Below are 15,622 nucleotides of genomic sequence, written 5' to 3'. Positions count from 1 at the left end.
ATTTTAGGAAATGCACAGAGATATGTTGAGGGCTACATTGTAAAAACGGCTAAGTCTGTTCAGAGCTCTAACAAAATTAAGGAAAGGCAATAAAACGCCAAAAATACAGCATAAACAACATGAAAAAAAAACAAGAAAAAGTAAAAACACGTTAAGAATCGTTGAGGTTATGTGATACAATTCCAATTCATTACTTTTTCTACTTACCACATGTGAATTTATGGCGCTGCTAAAACGGCAATGAATTTGAAATCATTCTTGTAACTCTTTTCCGGTTTTTTTGCAATCCTAATAGTAAAATTGATATTACTTAGCTTCTTCTGAAAGCAAAACAAAGTCTATAAAACCAGGAAAAACCCCGGAAAACGCGAGAAAATTGCAACTATCCTTTCGTGGGAGAGAGATAGCATGAAATTTTCGCGCGCCGTAGAACTGTCTCATGAATGAACTGTCAATTTCACCAATAGCATTCTAATTGAGATGCAAGATATGAAACTCCATTTGTTAGAGGGAGAAAGAAATCAAATATCCTAAAAAGTAATGTTTTGATTTGAAAATTTGTGTGAAAAATTTGCTAAAAATCTCATTTTTCTGTGCATGAAAAAGCTGGAAAAATGTCGGAAACGAGTGTTTTTGAACTAATAAATACTCTCTGTGAGAAATTGATAAATGAAAATGCTAGGAAGCCTGGAAAAACTGCATCTTTTCGTACCCTTCGTGCGAATGCTTTTCAAATTATCCTTCAATCTTCCGGAAGTTGTGGGATTCTGGAGGATCCTCTGCGGGAATTGGATTTTCATTTGTTCGAGATGAAAACGAAGGCTTCGACTGTCTTCCATCGAGAGCATTACAATCAAATGGGGGAGATCTTGGAGGGAATTGAGGGGAATCCCTTCTTCCGGAGTGAATCAGGAAAATCCATTCTTACCTTTCTTTTTCACATGAAAAACCATCATCTTCCGGATGTTTACAGACACTTTCAAGTAAGATTGGTGGGCGGAGGGGATTTTCAAGAATATTTCTTATTGATTTATTTATTTTTTTCATCAGGAAACCTACCCTTTTGGCTTATTTTCATCCCTCCAATCAGCCAGAGAGACTAATCCCTACATAACAGTCACAGAGGAGATGTTTCAACTCCCTGATGCACTTCCGAGTCTCAATATCCGCGGAGAAAATCCATCAAATCCATACTTTGAGGCATTCTCTGAGAATCTCGGGAAGAATATCTTCACACAAAATCTTCTTCTTGCCAGGGAAATGTTTTCAAAGGATTTCCAGGAGATTCTAATGACCAAACAGCTGGCAAATGAAGGGAATTCACAGGAAAGGAATGATTTTGACTCCCTGTGTTCCCTTCAAATGAAAAATCCTTTAGAATTGAGCCAAATTGAATGCCCCAAAGCACCTGCGGAACGTAAAATAACTCCCCTGGAGAGCTTTATGTATGATCTTCGTGCTCTCTGCTGTGGCTTCAAGTCTCCCAGCTTTGTGTATCGCAGGAAGTACGAGGAATTCCGCCTGAAGAAGAATATTCGCGTGGAGAATGTCACGGTGAATACCCTCAAACAGTACGTAAGGCCCTTCTTGGAATTTGGCACCTGCATGAGGCGTCTACAGCAGCTAGTGGCGTCCGGGGACTACCAATCTCAGCTAGATCATGGTGGCTTCACATTTCGTGCCTTTTGCATGGAAGTTTCGCAATATTTGGCACATGTGAGGCATTTTATTGTCCTCACGGAGGGAACAACAATGCTGGAATTCTCCTACAAACTCTCCAGCATTGTCGATCAAGTCACAACTCTCGGACGTTTGTGCCAACTCAACCCTGCTGCCCCTGCAGGGAGTTTCCCCCTTGGTGGGAGACTCCTTCAGTATGTCTCCACACAGCTGAGCTTAGCAATGCGTCCGGAAATCTTCCTCCTTCTCGCCAATATCATGATCAAGTGTGTGGAATTCTATTTTAGCCATTTAGAAATGTGGATCCATCAGGGAGTGCTGGAGGATCGATACCATGAGCTCTTTATTGTGTACACGGATCAATATAGCTACGATAGTAAGAAATTCTTCGATAAGGCCTACAGTGTGCAGGAAAATCTCATTCCGGACTTCCTCACGGGGCTCACGGAGGACATTATTCTGTGTGGGAAGTACACAATGCTCCTCAAAGCGTACAAACCATTCCACCCTCTACTCGACATACCAAAGCCCAGTCTCAATATTTGCCTCTCTGGCAAACTAATAGACACCCTGAGGGCCTCCATTGCGGCCTATGCTCAGCGTGCTACAGCTGCATGTGGTCCAAAAGTTACAATTGAGGAGATAAATAGGCGAAAGCAGGTGAAAATGGAAAACCTCAAACGTCTCGTTGAGAAGACAATGCTGGAAAATCTCCAAAAATGGGAAATTGAGCGAAAGGAAGCGGATGCAGCAACGTTGGAGAGGAAGAAAAAGCAACTCAAGGAGCTACAACTGCAAATTGAAAGCGCAAAGTGAGTCTTTATTTTGACTAAATAAAATCCTCCTAAAATCCTCCAAGAAGATGACTTTGGGGTTGATTCTGATAAAAATCTTTTCTTTTCGTCAGTTACAAGATTTTTGGTATTCTGAGAAAAATATCTTAAGATTTTGACATTTTATTTCTTTCTTTAAACGGGTTTTTGAAAGAAAATTACTTTTCCGGGGCTCGTTAAAGTTTTTTTTCTGGCAGTTTTCCGGAACAACAAATTCTTTGTTTTCCTTTTATAGAACGACAACAGAACGATTTTTAAAAACTTCATCTGTCAAAATCTTAATTTGTTAGAAAAAAACAAAAGTTTTTTATCAGAATCTACTCCTTTCTTTAGACTTTTTGCCCTCAAATTTGAATTTTACTATTTTGAGAATTTTTTTAAGTTGTTTAATCTGCGAAAAATATATTGATTTTTTAGTGCGAATTATTCGAATATTAGAAAATGTCAAATAATCTGACTATTTCAGAAGATCGAAATCATTTGCAACAAAAACCAATAAAGTTGTTTAGGCTTGAATGAAAATTTTAAGGACATTTTGGCTCCTCAACCTGAGCCTTTTCAGGATTTAGAACCGAATACATTTTTCCATTTAGATTTTCCTACTTTTAGGCTTGATTCTAGTACTATAATGCTTGATTTTAGTACTTTTTCGGCTTGTTAATTAGTACTTTTTAGCTTCTTCCGGATTTGAATAATTCGAGAAGTAGTAAATACGTAAAAAGCTCAAAGTCAGAAGTTAAAGCATACTAAATACCTACTAAAAAGAAAAAGCCACAAAAGCACTAAATTTAAGCCGGAAAAGAACTGGAATCAAACCTAAAAATAGTCAATTCAAGCTAAAAAAATATATTCGACTTTTAATCCTAAAAAAGCTCAGTTTGAAGAGCAAAAACCTAAAATGTACTAAAAACAATCCAATAATCTTTTACAGTTTGAATTTAGTGCTTTTAGGCTTGAATTGAGTACTTTAATGTGTTTTTTTAATACTTCTTATGTTATTGCTCCACAATCTGAGCTTTTTTAAGACTTAACATAACCGATTATTTTTTTAAACTTGATTATAATATTTTTTCGATTTGAATTTAGTACATTTTAGGCTTGATCTTAGTACTTCTCATTTGTCTGTCTTAAGGGGGGTCTCTTGGGAACATTGTTAGAATTTACCCATTTTTAATGTTGTCACTTTCTTGGGGTTTTTCTTAAACTTGGTTTTCCGATGTTGGTTACATTTGTAGCCTAATTATTGAAATGTAAGAAAATCACTTTTCGCCATCATAGGTGCGACGCCATCTTGAGATTTTCCGACTTTTCCGCAGAACTGCCCTAAAACACAAAGATAGGTTTTTCTCTGGATCTAATGGATGGATTTTGATGGGGTAAAAAGCAAATGAAAGAGGAAATACTAATGCAGATTTTGATGTAGCGGAATTTGGAATTTCCATTCTGGGACTGAGAAAAGTGGCAAAACGTCAAAAATATCTGAAAAAAGTCACATTTTTCCAATTTTCTCAGCCCCAGAATGGAAATTCAAAATTCTATTCCGGTACATTTTCCACTGACTTTCCTCTTTCATTTGCTTTTTACCCCATCAAAATCTATCCAGTAGATCCTGAGAAAAACCTACCTTTGTGTTTTGACTAAAATTTCAAGATGGCGTCGCATCAAGATGGCGGAAAATGATTTTCTTACTCTTCAATAATAAGTCTTTAAATGTGGCCAACACCGGAAAACCAAGTTTAAGAAAAACCCCAAGAAAAATAAAAAAAATTAATTTCATCTGCTTTCAAAAGAGACCCCCCTTAAATATACTTCTTTTCGAGCTTAAATTTCGTACCTTTCAGGTTTGAGTTTACTATTTTTGTCATGCCTAAATATACTACTTTTCGTGCTTCTGGTTCTTAATTGAACCACATTTAGGGCTAAAAACAGAATATTTTTCCAGATTGATTTTAGTACTTTTCAGACTTGAACTTATTACTTCTCAGGCTTGAATTTACCACTTCTCAGGCTTAAATTGACTATTTCTTGGGGTTTTTTTCTCTTTGTTCTGTGTATTTTTATAACTAAAAACTGATATTTATCTGTCCAATTTTTTTTGGCGATTTATCCAAATATTCGGCATAATTCAGCGACCAAGAAACCCTTGAAATTCGCTTGAAATTTTAAAATTTCAGTACAAAATTCAAAGATTTCAAGGGTTTCTTGGTCGCTGAATAACGCCCATTTTCCAAGATTTGAATATTTTTATTCAGATAAACACTCTTTGTTTTTCCCCGAAGTTTGTAGAATAAGAACATTAACACACTAAACTAGATTATTATTTTTTTTGAATTTATATTTTTCTTTTTCAAATTACAAATTTAAAAAAAAAATCCAGACAAGAAAAAGCAGAAAAGAGAAGGAAAGAAATTGCTGAGGAATTGTTGTTCCTTGAGCAAAGAAATGCAATGGAAGAGAATGAAATGCAGCGGAAAATTGAGGAGAGTGAGCGGAGGATTCAGCACTATCGCGAACTCAATGATCTAGCTGAGAAGAAGCTCGAGAGGATTGGGAAAGGGACAGAGGGGATTGTCAATGAGAATTACATGCGTGGCATGAAAAAATCCGCTTCAGACATAATAAATGCCAATGAAATCATTGAATTGGATGCTGTTGCAGCACCCAATGAGGCCGAAGAGAATGTAGAATGTTTGGAGAATAATTATAAAAATTGCGATAATAGCAAATTGAATGTGAATTTGCCGGAAAGGAGTCAAATGACCCCGTGTCAGAGGAATAAGTTGAAAGTAATGAGTCATGAGTACAATATTTCAATTCCAATGGATTCCCATTTGAGTCGTGCCATCCGGGAAGAAACAATGACAGAGTTGGAGCGCAATCGTCAAAGGATTCTTCATCGAGATTTCAATTCAAACACTGATGATGATGGTGGGGGCAAAAGGAATCGCATGACGTTGAATTTGGTGGAAAGTGAAAGGGTGCGAAATCGCAAGAAAGTGCTGGAGACTGAATTTGATATTGCAATTCCAACTAAAGAAAAACTCCTCACCCCGATGAGTACAACGTCGGATTATTCAGTTGAGGCTTCGGAGAAAGTTGTAAGTCCTGATTTAGGTGGTGAGGATGAAGATTTGATTGCAGTTGAGGAGGTTGAAGTAGAAGATGAATTTGAACAAGAAGAAGAAAAAGGGAAAATTGAGGAAATTTATGTGGAAGAAGTGAGAATAGAAGTTCCACAGAAGAAAGAGCAAAAGATCAGGAACTTCTTTGAGGAAATTGAAACATTCAAAACACCCACATTTACCCATAAACCCAACACATCGAATTACTCAATGAGTGATCTTGCATCACTTAATGGGGTTTCCATGAAGGAATTCCTCCGGCTGTCAATTGCAATTCCCCTTGAGTGCCACATGTCACTCCTCAATCGAGAAATAATGAAAATGTTCCTCGAAGATCTCGACATCCTTGGGCATTGGCAAAGCCTGAGGAATTACTTCTTTCTCATTGATGGGGAATTTGGTAGTCATATTTGCGATGGGCTGTTTGAGTGCCTCGAAAGGGGTACACGTCCCGATGAATTCCTCAATTTCTACACCCTCCACACAATTCTCGATACAGCCATGAGCTACAGTGCAGCCAGTCGGGATGCAAACAGCAAACGCCTCTCATTCATTGTTGACACAATCCCCGAGAAATTTGATCTTCTCTCCCCGAATGTCCTGGAAAGTCTCCGTCTGAGCTATGCCGTTGAATGGCCGGTGAATTTAATTCTCAGCTCAAATACCCTCCATCAGTACGCAATTGTCTTCCAGTACCTCCTGAAAGTTCGGCATGTGGGGTGGATTCTTGAGAATCTCTTTCAGCATCTCAAGGAAATTTGTCGTGCTGACGCCAACATCGCAAAATCCCAGCATTATCACCACATTCACATGATGCGCCACAAGTTTAGTCACTTCATCCTCACTCTGCAAAATCACATCACCGTCACGGCGCTCGAGACGTCCTGGAGGCAATTTATGAGGGATCTCCAAAGCGCCCAGAGTATGATGGACTTGTACAGGAAGCACACAACCTACATTAAACGCATCAAGTTTCTCTGCATGCTAAATAGGCAGAGTGAGAAATTTCTCAGTGCCATTGAGGATGTCTTCAAAATCATCATTCGCTTCAGCAGGTAAATTTATTTATTTTTATCTTTCAAAGTTTTACAAAATATTTAATTTGTTTTTTTTTGTTTTGAAAAGGATCGTGATGGCGAAATCATTTACAATGTCCTCAAAGGGATCAATTCATCCGCGTTATGAGAAATTGCGGCGGATTGAAGGAGATTTCGACAAGCTCATGCGACACATTGTCCAAATGGGCTGGAAGATTGTTGCAAACGGCTACCAAACGGAGATTGGGGAATTTATCTCGCATCTCAATTGGGGCGAATATTATTCTCAAGTTGAATTAAAATAAAAGATGTTAAATAAATAAGAATTCTATTAAATAAACTCATTATAAATTATATTCCGTCTAAATGTTTTTTTATAGATCTTCTAATAACGCCTCAAATCATAAACAAAATGGAAACTTTTTGAATTTACGCATCTTTTGACGGGAGAATTCATTGGATATCTCAACCCAAATAAGAGTTATTAACTGGTGAAATCACTTAACTAACTTTCTGATCATCTTATAACACAAATGGGTCTATTTGGAAAACTTAAGAAATAAAATAATATTTAAATTTGGCGCGCACTCAAAGTGGTGAATTCGAGTGGGGAAAATAGAGAATGTGGGGAAAAAGAAATGATTTGGCGGCAAAAAAATACAGATCGGATTTAGAAGGCAAGGTGTATGGATGCAAACGTGCATGCTCCGTAATAAAATGTTTTATCGCGTATAATTCAGGAAATTTTGCGAACAGAGGGTGGAATTCACTACTCAGTCCGGCTTATAATTTTAAGTCGATCTTAAGGTTTTATGTCAGTTTTTTTTAAAGTCAGTCTTAAGATTTTAAAGTCGAAAAGAAAGAACTGGATTTCAATTTAGAATTCAAAAAACTTGAATTTCATTTAAAATAAGTTTTAAAGCATTATGAGAAAGAAATTTATAAAAATTAAGTCTAGGATCACCTAATAAAATATTGAATAAATAATAATAATAGGTCTAGGACTTATTTTATTTTTTCTATTTTATTTTTTTTATAATTATTTATATTATTTTGAAAATTATTTTATTTTTTTTATTTTTTAATCACGCCTCCATACACTCGTTTGTAGCGAGGATAATAAAGATTAATTAGGGGAGAGCGGGGTTAAAAAAGTCACTTAAGGGTTTAGAAAAAGCACAAAATATTATATTTCCCAAATGGATAAAGCGAAATGTTTAGCTCATTTCTTTAGGAAATTTACTGCCCTACAACTCTTTCTCAGATCACTTTGTTCTATCTAGCTATGAAATATTATATTTTAGGCTTTTTCTAAACCCTTAAGTGACTTTATTAGCCCCGCCCTCCCCTATTATTTAAAAAAATCATCAAAAAGATTTCCCGAAAAAGATTTGCATTTTCTAACGCCTCCATCCATAATAAAATAAAAATATTATAATGAAAGACTTAATTTTTATAAATTTCTTGCTCTCTATTCAATGCAATTTAAGGTTTATTTTTAATTAAATTCAAGTTCTTTGATTAGAATTTGAATCAATTAATTCCATTTTCTCTAATTTGGAAATACATGAATTCTATGATAGATACCTAAGATTTGTTTTTAATCTTCAACGGTATTTAAAAAAAAATAAAGTTGAGACACATAAAATTGTTACCTATATGAGATGTCGTACAACTGCTAATCACTATATAATACACTAGGCGACCAAAAAATTGTATAAACAATTATTTATTTAAAATATAGTTGATTTTAACTGTCTTCTTCAATGACATTGAACTGCGTGATGCTAAAAGGTGTGGCTGATTACTTGAAGGCTAGACATCTGGGGGTGTAGCTCAGTCGTAGAGCATTCGACTGCAGATCGAGAGGTCCCCGGTTCAATCCCGGGCGCTCCCTAGTTTTTTTTTCTTTTTTCCTCTTCCATTCTCTTTCAGTTTCTTACCTTTACGCTTCTTTTGATTAAAAAAAACTTTTCTTTTTGCAAAATAACAAAACATTTTCGTATAAAAAATGTATTTATTTAGAAGCTATTAAAAATTCTTCCAACAAATCTTGTACATATTAATATTAAAGAAATATTTATTTTATTAAAGATAACATACCATTCTGTAATAATCTAATTTTTATTGTAAAAAAAATTAATTATTAAGGACTTTATATTTTCTCATAAGCTTGCAATTATTCATTTATATTCTTCTTTTCTTTAAAACTTTATCTAACTAATCGTAAAATTCTTTATTTTTCCTTTAAAAACCTCTTAATAAGTACACTAGATTTCTTTTCTTATGCAAACTTTCACTTTGTCAGTCTTATTGCATTGATAACAAACTCTCAAAGACAAAAATTGTTTTTTTTTTGTCTATAAAATTGTCTCTGTAAGTCCTTCAATCGCTTTACATTCTCTTTTATTTTATTTTTTTTAATTTGTACAAAATGTTCTTAAAGTGTTTTCTGAGGGTGTTAATTGCATCAAATTCGGTGATTTATTTAAAACAAAAAAAAATACTAAAAATATTCAAGAAATATTCATTTTAACCTACTTCTATACCTCTTTTTGGATTATCTATATGTGTATACTTAAGTCCGCTTTAAGTAAATGAGAAAAGATTAAGGCAAGTACTATTTGTTCCACTATTTAAGTACCTTATTCCACTACCTTGTGATTTATGAGATTTTATCCTTTTTTATGGAACAGCTCTCTGGTTTCTGAATTTAATCAACTAGAGGTGAGATTTTTTAAAAATATTTTTAGTACTGATTACTAAAGTATAATTAATTGAATGGTCAAGGTTGGAATGAGCAAACGTTCTTGAGATTTCTTTTTGAGCAAAATTTTTAAGATAAGGCAAGAAAAAAATATTTTCCCAACTGAGACTCGAACCAGCTTAACTCGTTATTTAGACTTAAAACTTAAGCTTTAACCGTCTGACCTATCGAGTCACATAAATAGAATTTAAAAGCATTAAAATTGAGCAATTTTTTTTGAATAAAATTCTACGAATTGGAGTTATGTTTTCTTTATAAACTTGACCATTTCAATCTGATCTTCGAAGCGTTGTAAAATTAAGGCATTTTAGAGTCATAATTGTGGATGATTTGGTATGCCAGCAAAGCGAGAATCAACAAAGAATCCCTCATTTCGTGGTTGTGGTGGTGCCTTCATTGGTTGATTTGCAATAACTTGAGGACTCCCAATTGTCAGGCGAACATGCAATCCAGATTCCTTTATGAGATTCACCACATCCCCATGACTCATCCCAGCTATATCCACACGATTGACTGCCACAATACGATCACCAACTTTCAGCTCACCACAGCGATCTGCTGGACTTCCCGGGATTAGTTTTCCTAGAGCAAAAAAAAAATGTTTTTTTTTCTAAAAGAATTTTCAATCTTTGATCGCAAATTCTTACCAATTGTGGATCCAAAATATTGATTTGTCGATGAGATTATAACAAAACCGAATCCTTCATTTTCATTGCGACTCACAATGACGTCATATGGATAGATTTTATGCTTCTCCATTGCTTTCCGCCGTAAGATCATTGTTACCTGACCCCGAAGGGCTGCTTCACCCATTAATTGTACAACTCTGTGATGAGATGCATTCACCTGAAAGAAATTATTTTCAAATTAATATTTTCAGCGTACAATCAGTTTAAAATACGTTAAATTTTGAATTTTGGGGCTTTAAAATATTGGAATTGCTTTTCCAGATTTTCCTATATCCTGGAAAGTCTGGAAGGTATTGGATAGAGAGTTTAGTATTGAAGGTTAAGAAAATTCGTTGATAAAAAAGTTGTTTTAATGCTAAAAAGAATCCTTAATATTAGAAAATTTGGTGGAAAAATTGAAGAAAACTAAACGTAGAATTCTTCCAAAAAGAAATTCAGTAAGATTAGTGAGAAAAACATTGGATATTTAGTGAAAGAAAAATCACATCAAAGGACTCACTGAAAGTAATTGAGAAGTTATTTTTTATTGTAAAAAACATAGCATTTGAGTGAGTTGTCCTTTCTAGATCCTTGCAGATCCTATTCTAATACTTTCCAGAGATGAATTCTTAGATTATTTTGCTATTTAGTAATTAAATCACTGAAAAAGGACAACTTTCGAAAAGGATGTGATTACATAACCTCAAATTCTTACATGTTTTTTCATCCAGAAGTTTTTTTTATTGTAAATAATTTCAAAATTAATCTACAGTGAGGTATTACTTAGCGGCGTTTTCGATAACGCCAAACTTGCTTTACAGTGAATTGGTTAACGTATTTTGTACTCGAAATTGATTAACGTACTTTTTGCTTATTCTGTCTTTCGCGCATAAAAATGTATTAAGCTATCTCTCTCTAACATTTTCGTGCAAAAGGAGACACCACGAATGTTCAAATTCACCTCGAGCCATATATTAAAAACCGTTGCAACAGCCAGCGAATAAGAGTGGTGTGTTTTTGCTCTGTGAAAAAATCATAAAAACGCTGAAAAATACCCCTAACCGATCAAAATACTGCCTGGTCGTCAACGCTAAGACGCCCAAGGGCGCATGAAGATAAGACAAGTGTAACTGAGATGAATAAAGTTTAAATGAAATGAAAAAGAGGTAGACATAATCGGAAGTTAGACAAAATTGAACACTGAGGAAGGTGAGGAAATTCTCCGAAAGCTTTGGCAGAAGTTGTGTATTTATCTTCGGATTGACACACACCCTTGACGCCCCCGCAAAGAGAATTGCAGTTCCCATCAATCACAGTAGAATTAAAAGAACTAAATAAATAAGAAAAAAACTCACCACATTAACACCATCAATACTGAGAATTTCATCACCAGTCGCAATCTGAGGAGCACGATCAGCTGATCCACCTGGGACAATGTGCCCAACTGTTACCTGTGAACCCTCCTCTGTTCCACCAACTATTCTAAAACCAAACCCGAGAGTTTGACGCTCCAGCGTAACTTCAGAAAGGGCATATTCTTCCTGAAAAAAAAAAAGAAAAATTCTTTAGTAAAATTCTGCAATTCTACAATATTTAATTTAATTTACATGAAGTGGTGCCTGAGAAAAGCCCCCATCGCCGGAGGACGTATCCCCATACTTCCAGGCATTTGCTTGATGGTATCCATGACTCTCAAGTGGACTAAATCCCGCACGTCTCCTGTCCAACAGGTACTCATTCACCTTCCTATTAGCCCGTCCATTGGCTTGCTGCCAATTATACATATTCCGCTGCTGCTGCTGCATGTACTCCATTTGCTGCCTATTAAAGTCCTGGCACTCGAAACAGTAGCACGTGTCCTGATGATATGTGGGAATTGGCGCCATTAGGGCAACAGGTGCAGGACCCAGTTCACTCAAGTTCCGCACAGTGGGTGCATTAACGTAAAAATCCGTATTCACGTGATCGTAGCTATTGAGATCCGATTGACTACTTGCGAAGGTTTTATTGGCTGAATGAAGGCGATCCTGGTGGTATTTATCGTGAATGGGATTGAGTGATACCTCCGAGAGGCGATCAGTGAGTGTCATGACCATCTTTGGGAAGGTATCAATGTACGGAAGATCATTGTTGATTGAATCATGATCGGGATAGCTTGTATTTGATTTCGAATCCACGGGAATACCTTCCTTTTCTGTGATCTTCTCATGACCACCACAGGCTTCATTGTCATCGGTATTGAGATCATTTGATGGCGTCTTGGCGCGTGCTCTCGTATCAACGAGGGGTGTTTTTGGTCTTGTTGGCAAAATCTCCTTCGGCTGTGTACTGTACAAATCCGCTGTTGGTGTCTTACTCCTATACAATCCCCCATCTTTGCCACTTCGAAATAACCCATCGGGATTTTTCTTCAACATTTTTCGATCTAAATTGAATGTTTTACCCGTTGCCCCAGCCGATGGGATAAATTGACCACGTTGAACTTTAAGTACGGCCTCTTGATTCTTTGGGCAATCCTTGAGAACTTGCACAACTTCCCCATGAGACATTTGCTTCACCCCAATTGTATTGATGGTGAGAAGAATATCACCTTCTTGGAGATTTTTGCAACACTGCCGATCGAGGATCTTCTTCACCTTCTGCCCGTAGGCACTGTCGGCAATTGTAAATCCAAATCCCATTGCACCCTTCACAATACTTATACTGTGAACTTCTGGCTCCTGATGCAGGACAAAGTCATCCCCCTGCAAACGTGACAAGGGGTTCTTCGCGCTCCCATTTAGGGTAGCACCACCCCCACTGGGACTAATGGGATCTGACATATCGAGAAAATTGTAATTTCCATCCATATTCAAATCCATAAGGATTCGTGCCTTCTCGGGATCACTATTAATCCCATCCACGGCAATTGTTGTGACCACTTCGGTGTTTGGGTCATTTGGGTCAAAGGGCAATGGATAGCCACGACATACTTCAAGGGGTACCGTTTCCCCCGGTAGAATTGATTGAAAAACATTCACCATGTCGTGATGCGTGAAACCAAGAACGCAAATTTCATTAACATACACCAGCACATCGCCCGTCTGCAATTTCCCATCCAACCATGCTGGTCCATTGGGTACAATTGATTTTATTTGCAAGAATTCATCCACATTGTCATCCCCACCGACAATTGTAAATCCCAGGCCACGTGAAGATTTCAGCAGGGTCGTTCTTATTCTCTCACCGCGCAATTCAAGGGGATTTCGCGTGAAAATGGGACCTTTTGGGCACCCTGGAGGACGACTTCTCTCCACGCGACGCTTAGCTTCCAACACGGGATTCTCATACTGTGTCCTCCGATTGACGTGATCAATAAAATATGTTCCATACTGTGGATCATGAATCTTCTCCCAGCCATAGGGTAATTCATCATCCAAACAATCTTCCAGAGATTTCTTTTGGAATTTCGATAAACGCGGATCTAACCAGTGAGATGTTCCCGTATTGTGACTGGGAGGAAAACAATTTAATAGGAAAAAAACATATTATTGTTAGTTAAAACTGAAAGACTTTTAGAAAATCTTTTAGAACCTCTAAGAATAGTCTTTCATTGAATTTCTTCTAAATCCATCTTAAGATACAGAAATTCATCAAATATGTAAAACTCACTCAATAAAATATAATTCTCCACTCTCTGTGTAGGCCTTCTCCCATTTGTAGGGCAAGGGACCAAGACCATCTTCATCCTCACCAAGGATATTTGATCGGTGTTCTAAGGCATCACTGGGGTAATTTGGTGCATTTCCTAATGCAAGAAAGAAAAAGAATTACTGAATTTACGCATCTTTATAGACTTATTAAAAAAAATATTACTGTTTCGAATCACTTTCCGCAATCTTATGTGCGACGCCATCTTGTGATTTTCCTCAAAACACAAAGGTAGGTTTTTCTCAGGATCTACTGTGTGGATTTTGATGGGGTAAAAAGCAAATGAAAGAGAACATGTCAGTGGAAAATGTACCGGAATAGAATTTTGAATTTCCATTCTTGAGCTGAGAAAAGTGGTAAAATGTCAAAAATATCTGAACAAAAGTCACATTTTTCCACTTTTCTCAGCCCCAGAATGGAATTTCAAAATTCTGGTACATCAAAATCTGCATTGGTATTTCTTCTTTCATTTGCATTTTACCCCATCAAAATCCATCCAGTAGATCCTGAGAAAAACCTACCTTTGTAATTTAGGGCAGTTCTGTGGAAAAGTCGGAAAATCACAAGATGGTGAAAAGTGATTTTCTTACACTTCAATAATTAGGCTACAAATGTAACCATCATCGGAAAACCAAGTTTAAGAAAAAAAACCCAAGAAAAACAACATTAGAATCGTGTAAATTCTAACAACTTTCCCATGAGAACCCCCTTAAGATTTTCAATAATTTGCTAGAATTTTTATCACTTAAATAGCATTGACTTATAGAAGTTTTTTCTCAATTAACTTTTTCTTCATCCTTTGCAAAACTCTATTTTGAATTAACCTGTAAATCCTTAAAATTGGTCTCAATTTTAAATTTCTTTTACTTAGCTGTTGAAAAGTTCCCTTACTGTACACACACTTAAAGAAATATGATTGTAAACTTCCAGTTGCTCAATAAATGAATTTAAAACTAAAACTATCACTTAAATAAATTAAATATTTCTTAGAAATAAGACCTATTGCCTTCAATTTTAGCAATTAAACTGACTTATGGGTTAAAGAACATTTGAGTCATCACGTAGGGAGGTACAGATTTTATCTAAATCTTTTCAAAATAAATTTTATACAAAAGATTAGGTATGTATTATACATGTATAAAAACGATAGTATTTTCATTGCCACTTGTCGCGATAAACCCGCACATATGAAAGGCAGCATAAAGAAAATAATGAATGAGTGAAAGCAAAACAAGCTGACGAATAACAAGTTTGGGAAGAAATTCTGCATAATATAGTAAGTTCAAAAGAAAACAAATTGAAAAAAAAGAAGATTGTTAAAAACTGTTTTCATTATATTCTTATTTATCATTAAAACGTGGTAAATTGTCGCTTTGCTTATATAAAACTGAATCAAATACTTCATTTTAAATTGTTATACCCTCTTTTAAATAAAATTGGTTTTTAATGGCATTACAAATAGTTCTATAAAAGATGTGAACCATTTTCATTGATGTACGTATTATAAATTCAAAGTAGATACTTTCATCATTTGCTAAAAGATGTCCATTCAAAGTAGACTATTTATTTCGTTTCTATTTGTCGTTTTAAATATTGGTTTCATCTCAAGTGAAGTAAGTGTTTTAAATTTTAGAACTAAATAGGAATTATTCGAATTATTAAAGAGTTTTTTATTTTATTGTAGAGAATGTACGATATAGTTATTAAAAGGTTTGATTGTACGTCCCTAATTGAAAACTACATTAATATTTCTTGTGGGGTTAACCTGGTTAATAGATCAATGACTTTTATGCACTTAAAATTCATTCTCAACAATGACGTGGGT

The 15,622-nt window shown here is 35.6% G+C and overlaps 2 protein-coding genes and 1 non-coding gene across 13 annotated transcripts in view; 2 read left to right on the top strand and 1 right to left on the bottom strand.

Moving 5' to 3' along the window:
• The first annotated feature begins 394 nt into the window (after nt 1-394).
• On the top strand, nt 395-7,026 carry LOC129796032 (uncharacterized). Its single transcript, XM_055837691.1, has 4 exons — nt 395-983; nt 1,051-2,492; nt 4,891-6,690; nt 6,761-7,026. Exons 1-4 carry the CDS (start codon nt 615-617, stop codon nt 6,975-6,977), a joined length of 3,828 nt encoding a protein of 1,275 aa, XP_055693666.1. The 5' UTR covers nt 395-614; the 3' UTR covers nt 6,978-7,026.
• Nucleotides 7,027-8,497: 1,471 nt separating this feature from the next.
• Nucleotides 8,498-8,569, top strand: Trnac-gca (transfer RNA cysteine (anticodon GCA)). The gene has a single exon. It is a non-coding gene; the product is annotated as a tRNA-Cys (tRNA).
• Nucleotides 8,570-8,669: 100 nt separating this feature from the next.
• The window catches only part of LOC129796046 (membrane-associated guanylate kinase, WW and PDZ domain-containing protein 2), an 11,751-nt gene continuing 4,798 nt past the window's right edge, over nt 8,670-15,622 (bottom strand). For all 11 annotated transcript variants that reach the window (XM_055837725.1, XM_055837720.1, XM_055837718.1 and 8 more), the window contains 5 exons: nt 13,759-13,894; nt 11,715-13,599; nt 11,463-11,648; nt 10,087-10,285; nt 8,670-10,021 (listed from right to left, as the gene is read on the bottom strand). In XM_055837725.1, the coding sequence (XP_055693700.1) occupies nt 9,753-10,021; nt 10,087-10,285; nt 11,463-11,648; nt 11,715-13,599; nt 13,759-13,894 (2,675 nt within the window). In that variant the 3' untranslated portion in view covers nt 8,670-9,752. The remainder of the gene's footprint in view (nt 10,022-10,086; nt 10,286-11,462; nt 11,649-11,714; nt 13,600-13,758; nt 13,895-15,622) is intronic.

The sequence above is a fragment of the Lutzomyia longipalpis genome, chromosome 4 (assembly GCF_024334085.1).
Source record: "Lutzomyia longipalpis isolate SR_M1_2022 chromosome 4, ASM2433408v1".
Classification (NCBI taxonomy): Eukaryota; Metazoa; Arthropoda; class Insecta; order Diptera; family Psychodidae; genus Lutzomyia; species Lutzomyia longipalpis.
Note: the sequence above shows the minus strand (reverse complement) of the source record. Positions and strands in the feature narration are given on the sequence as shown.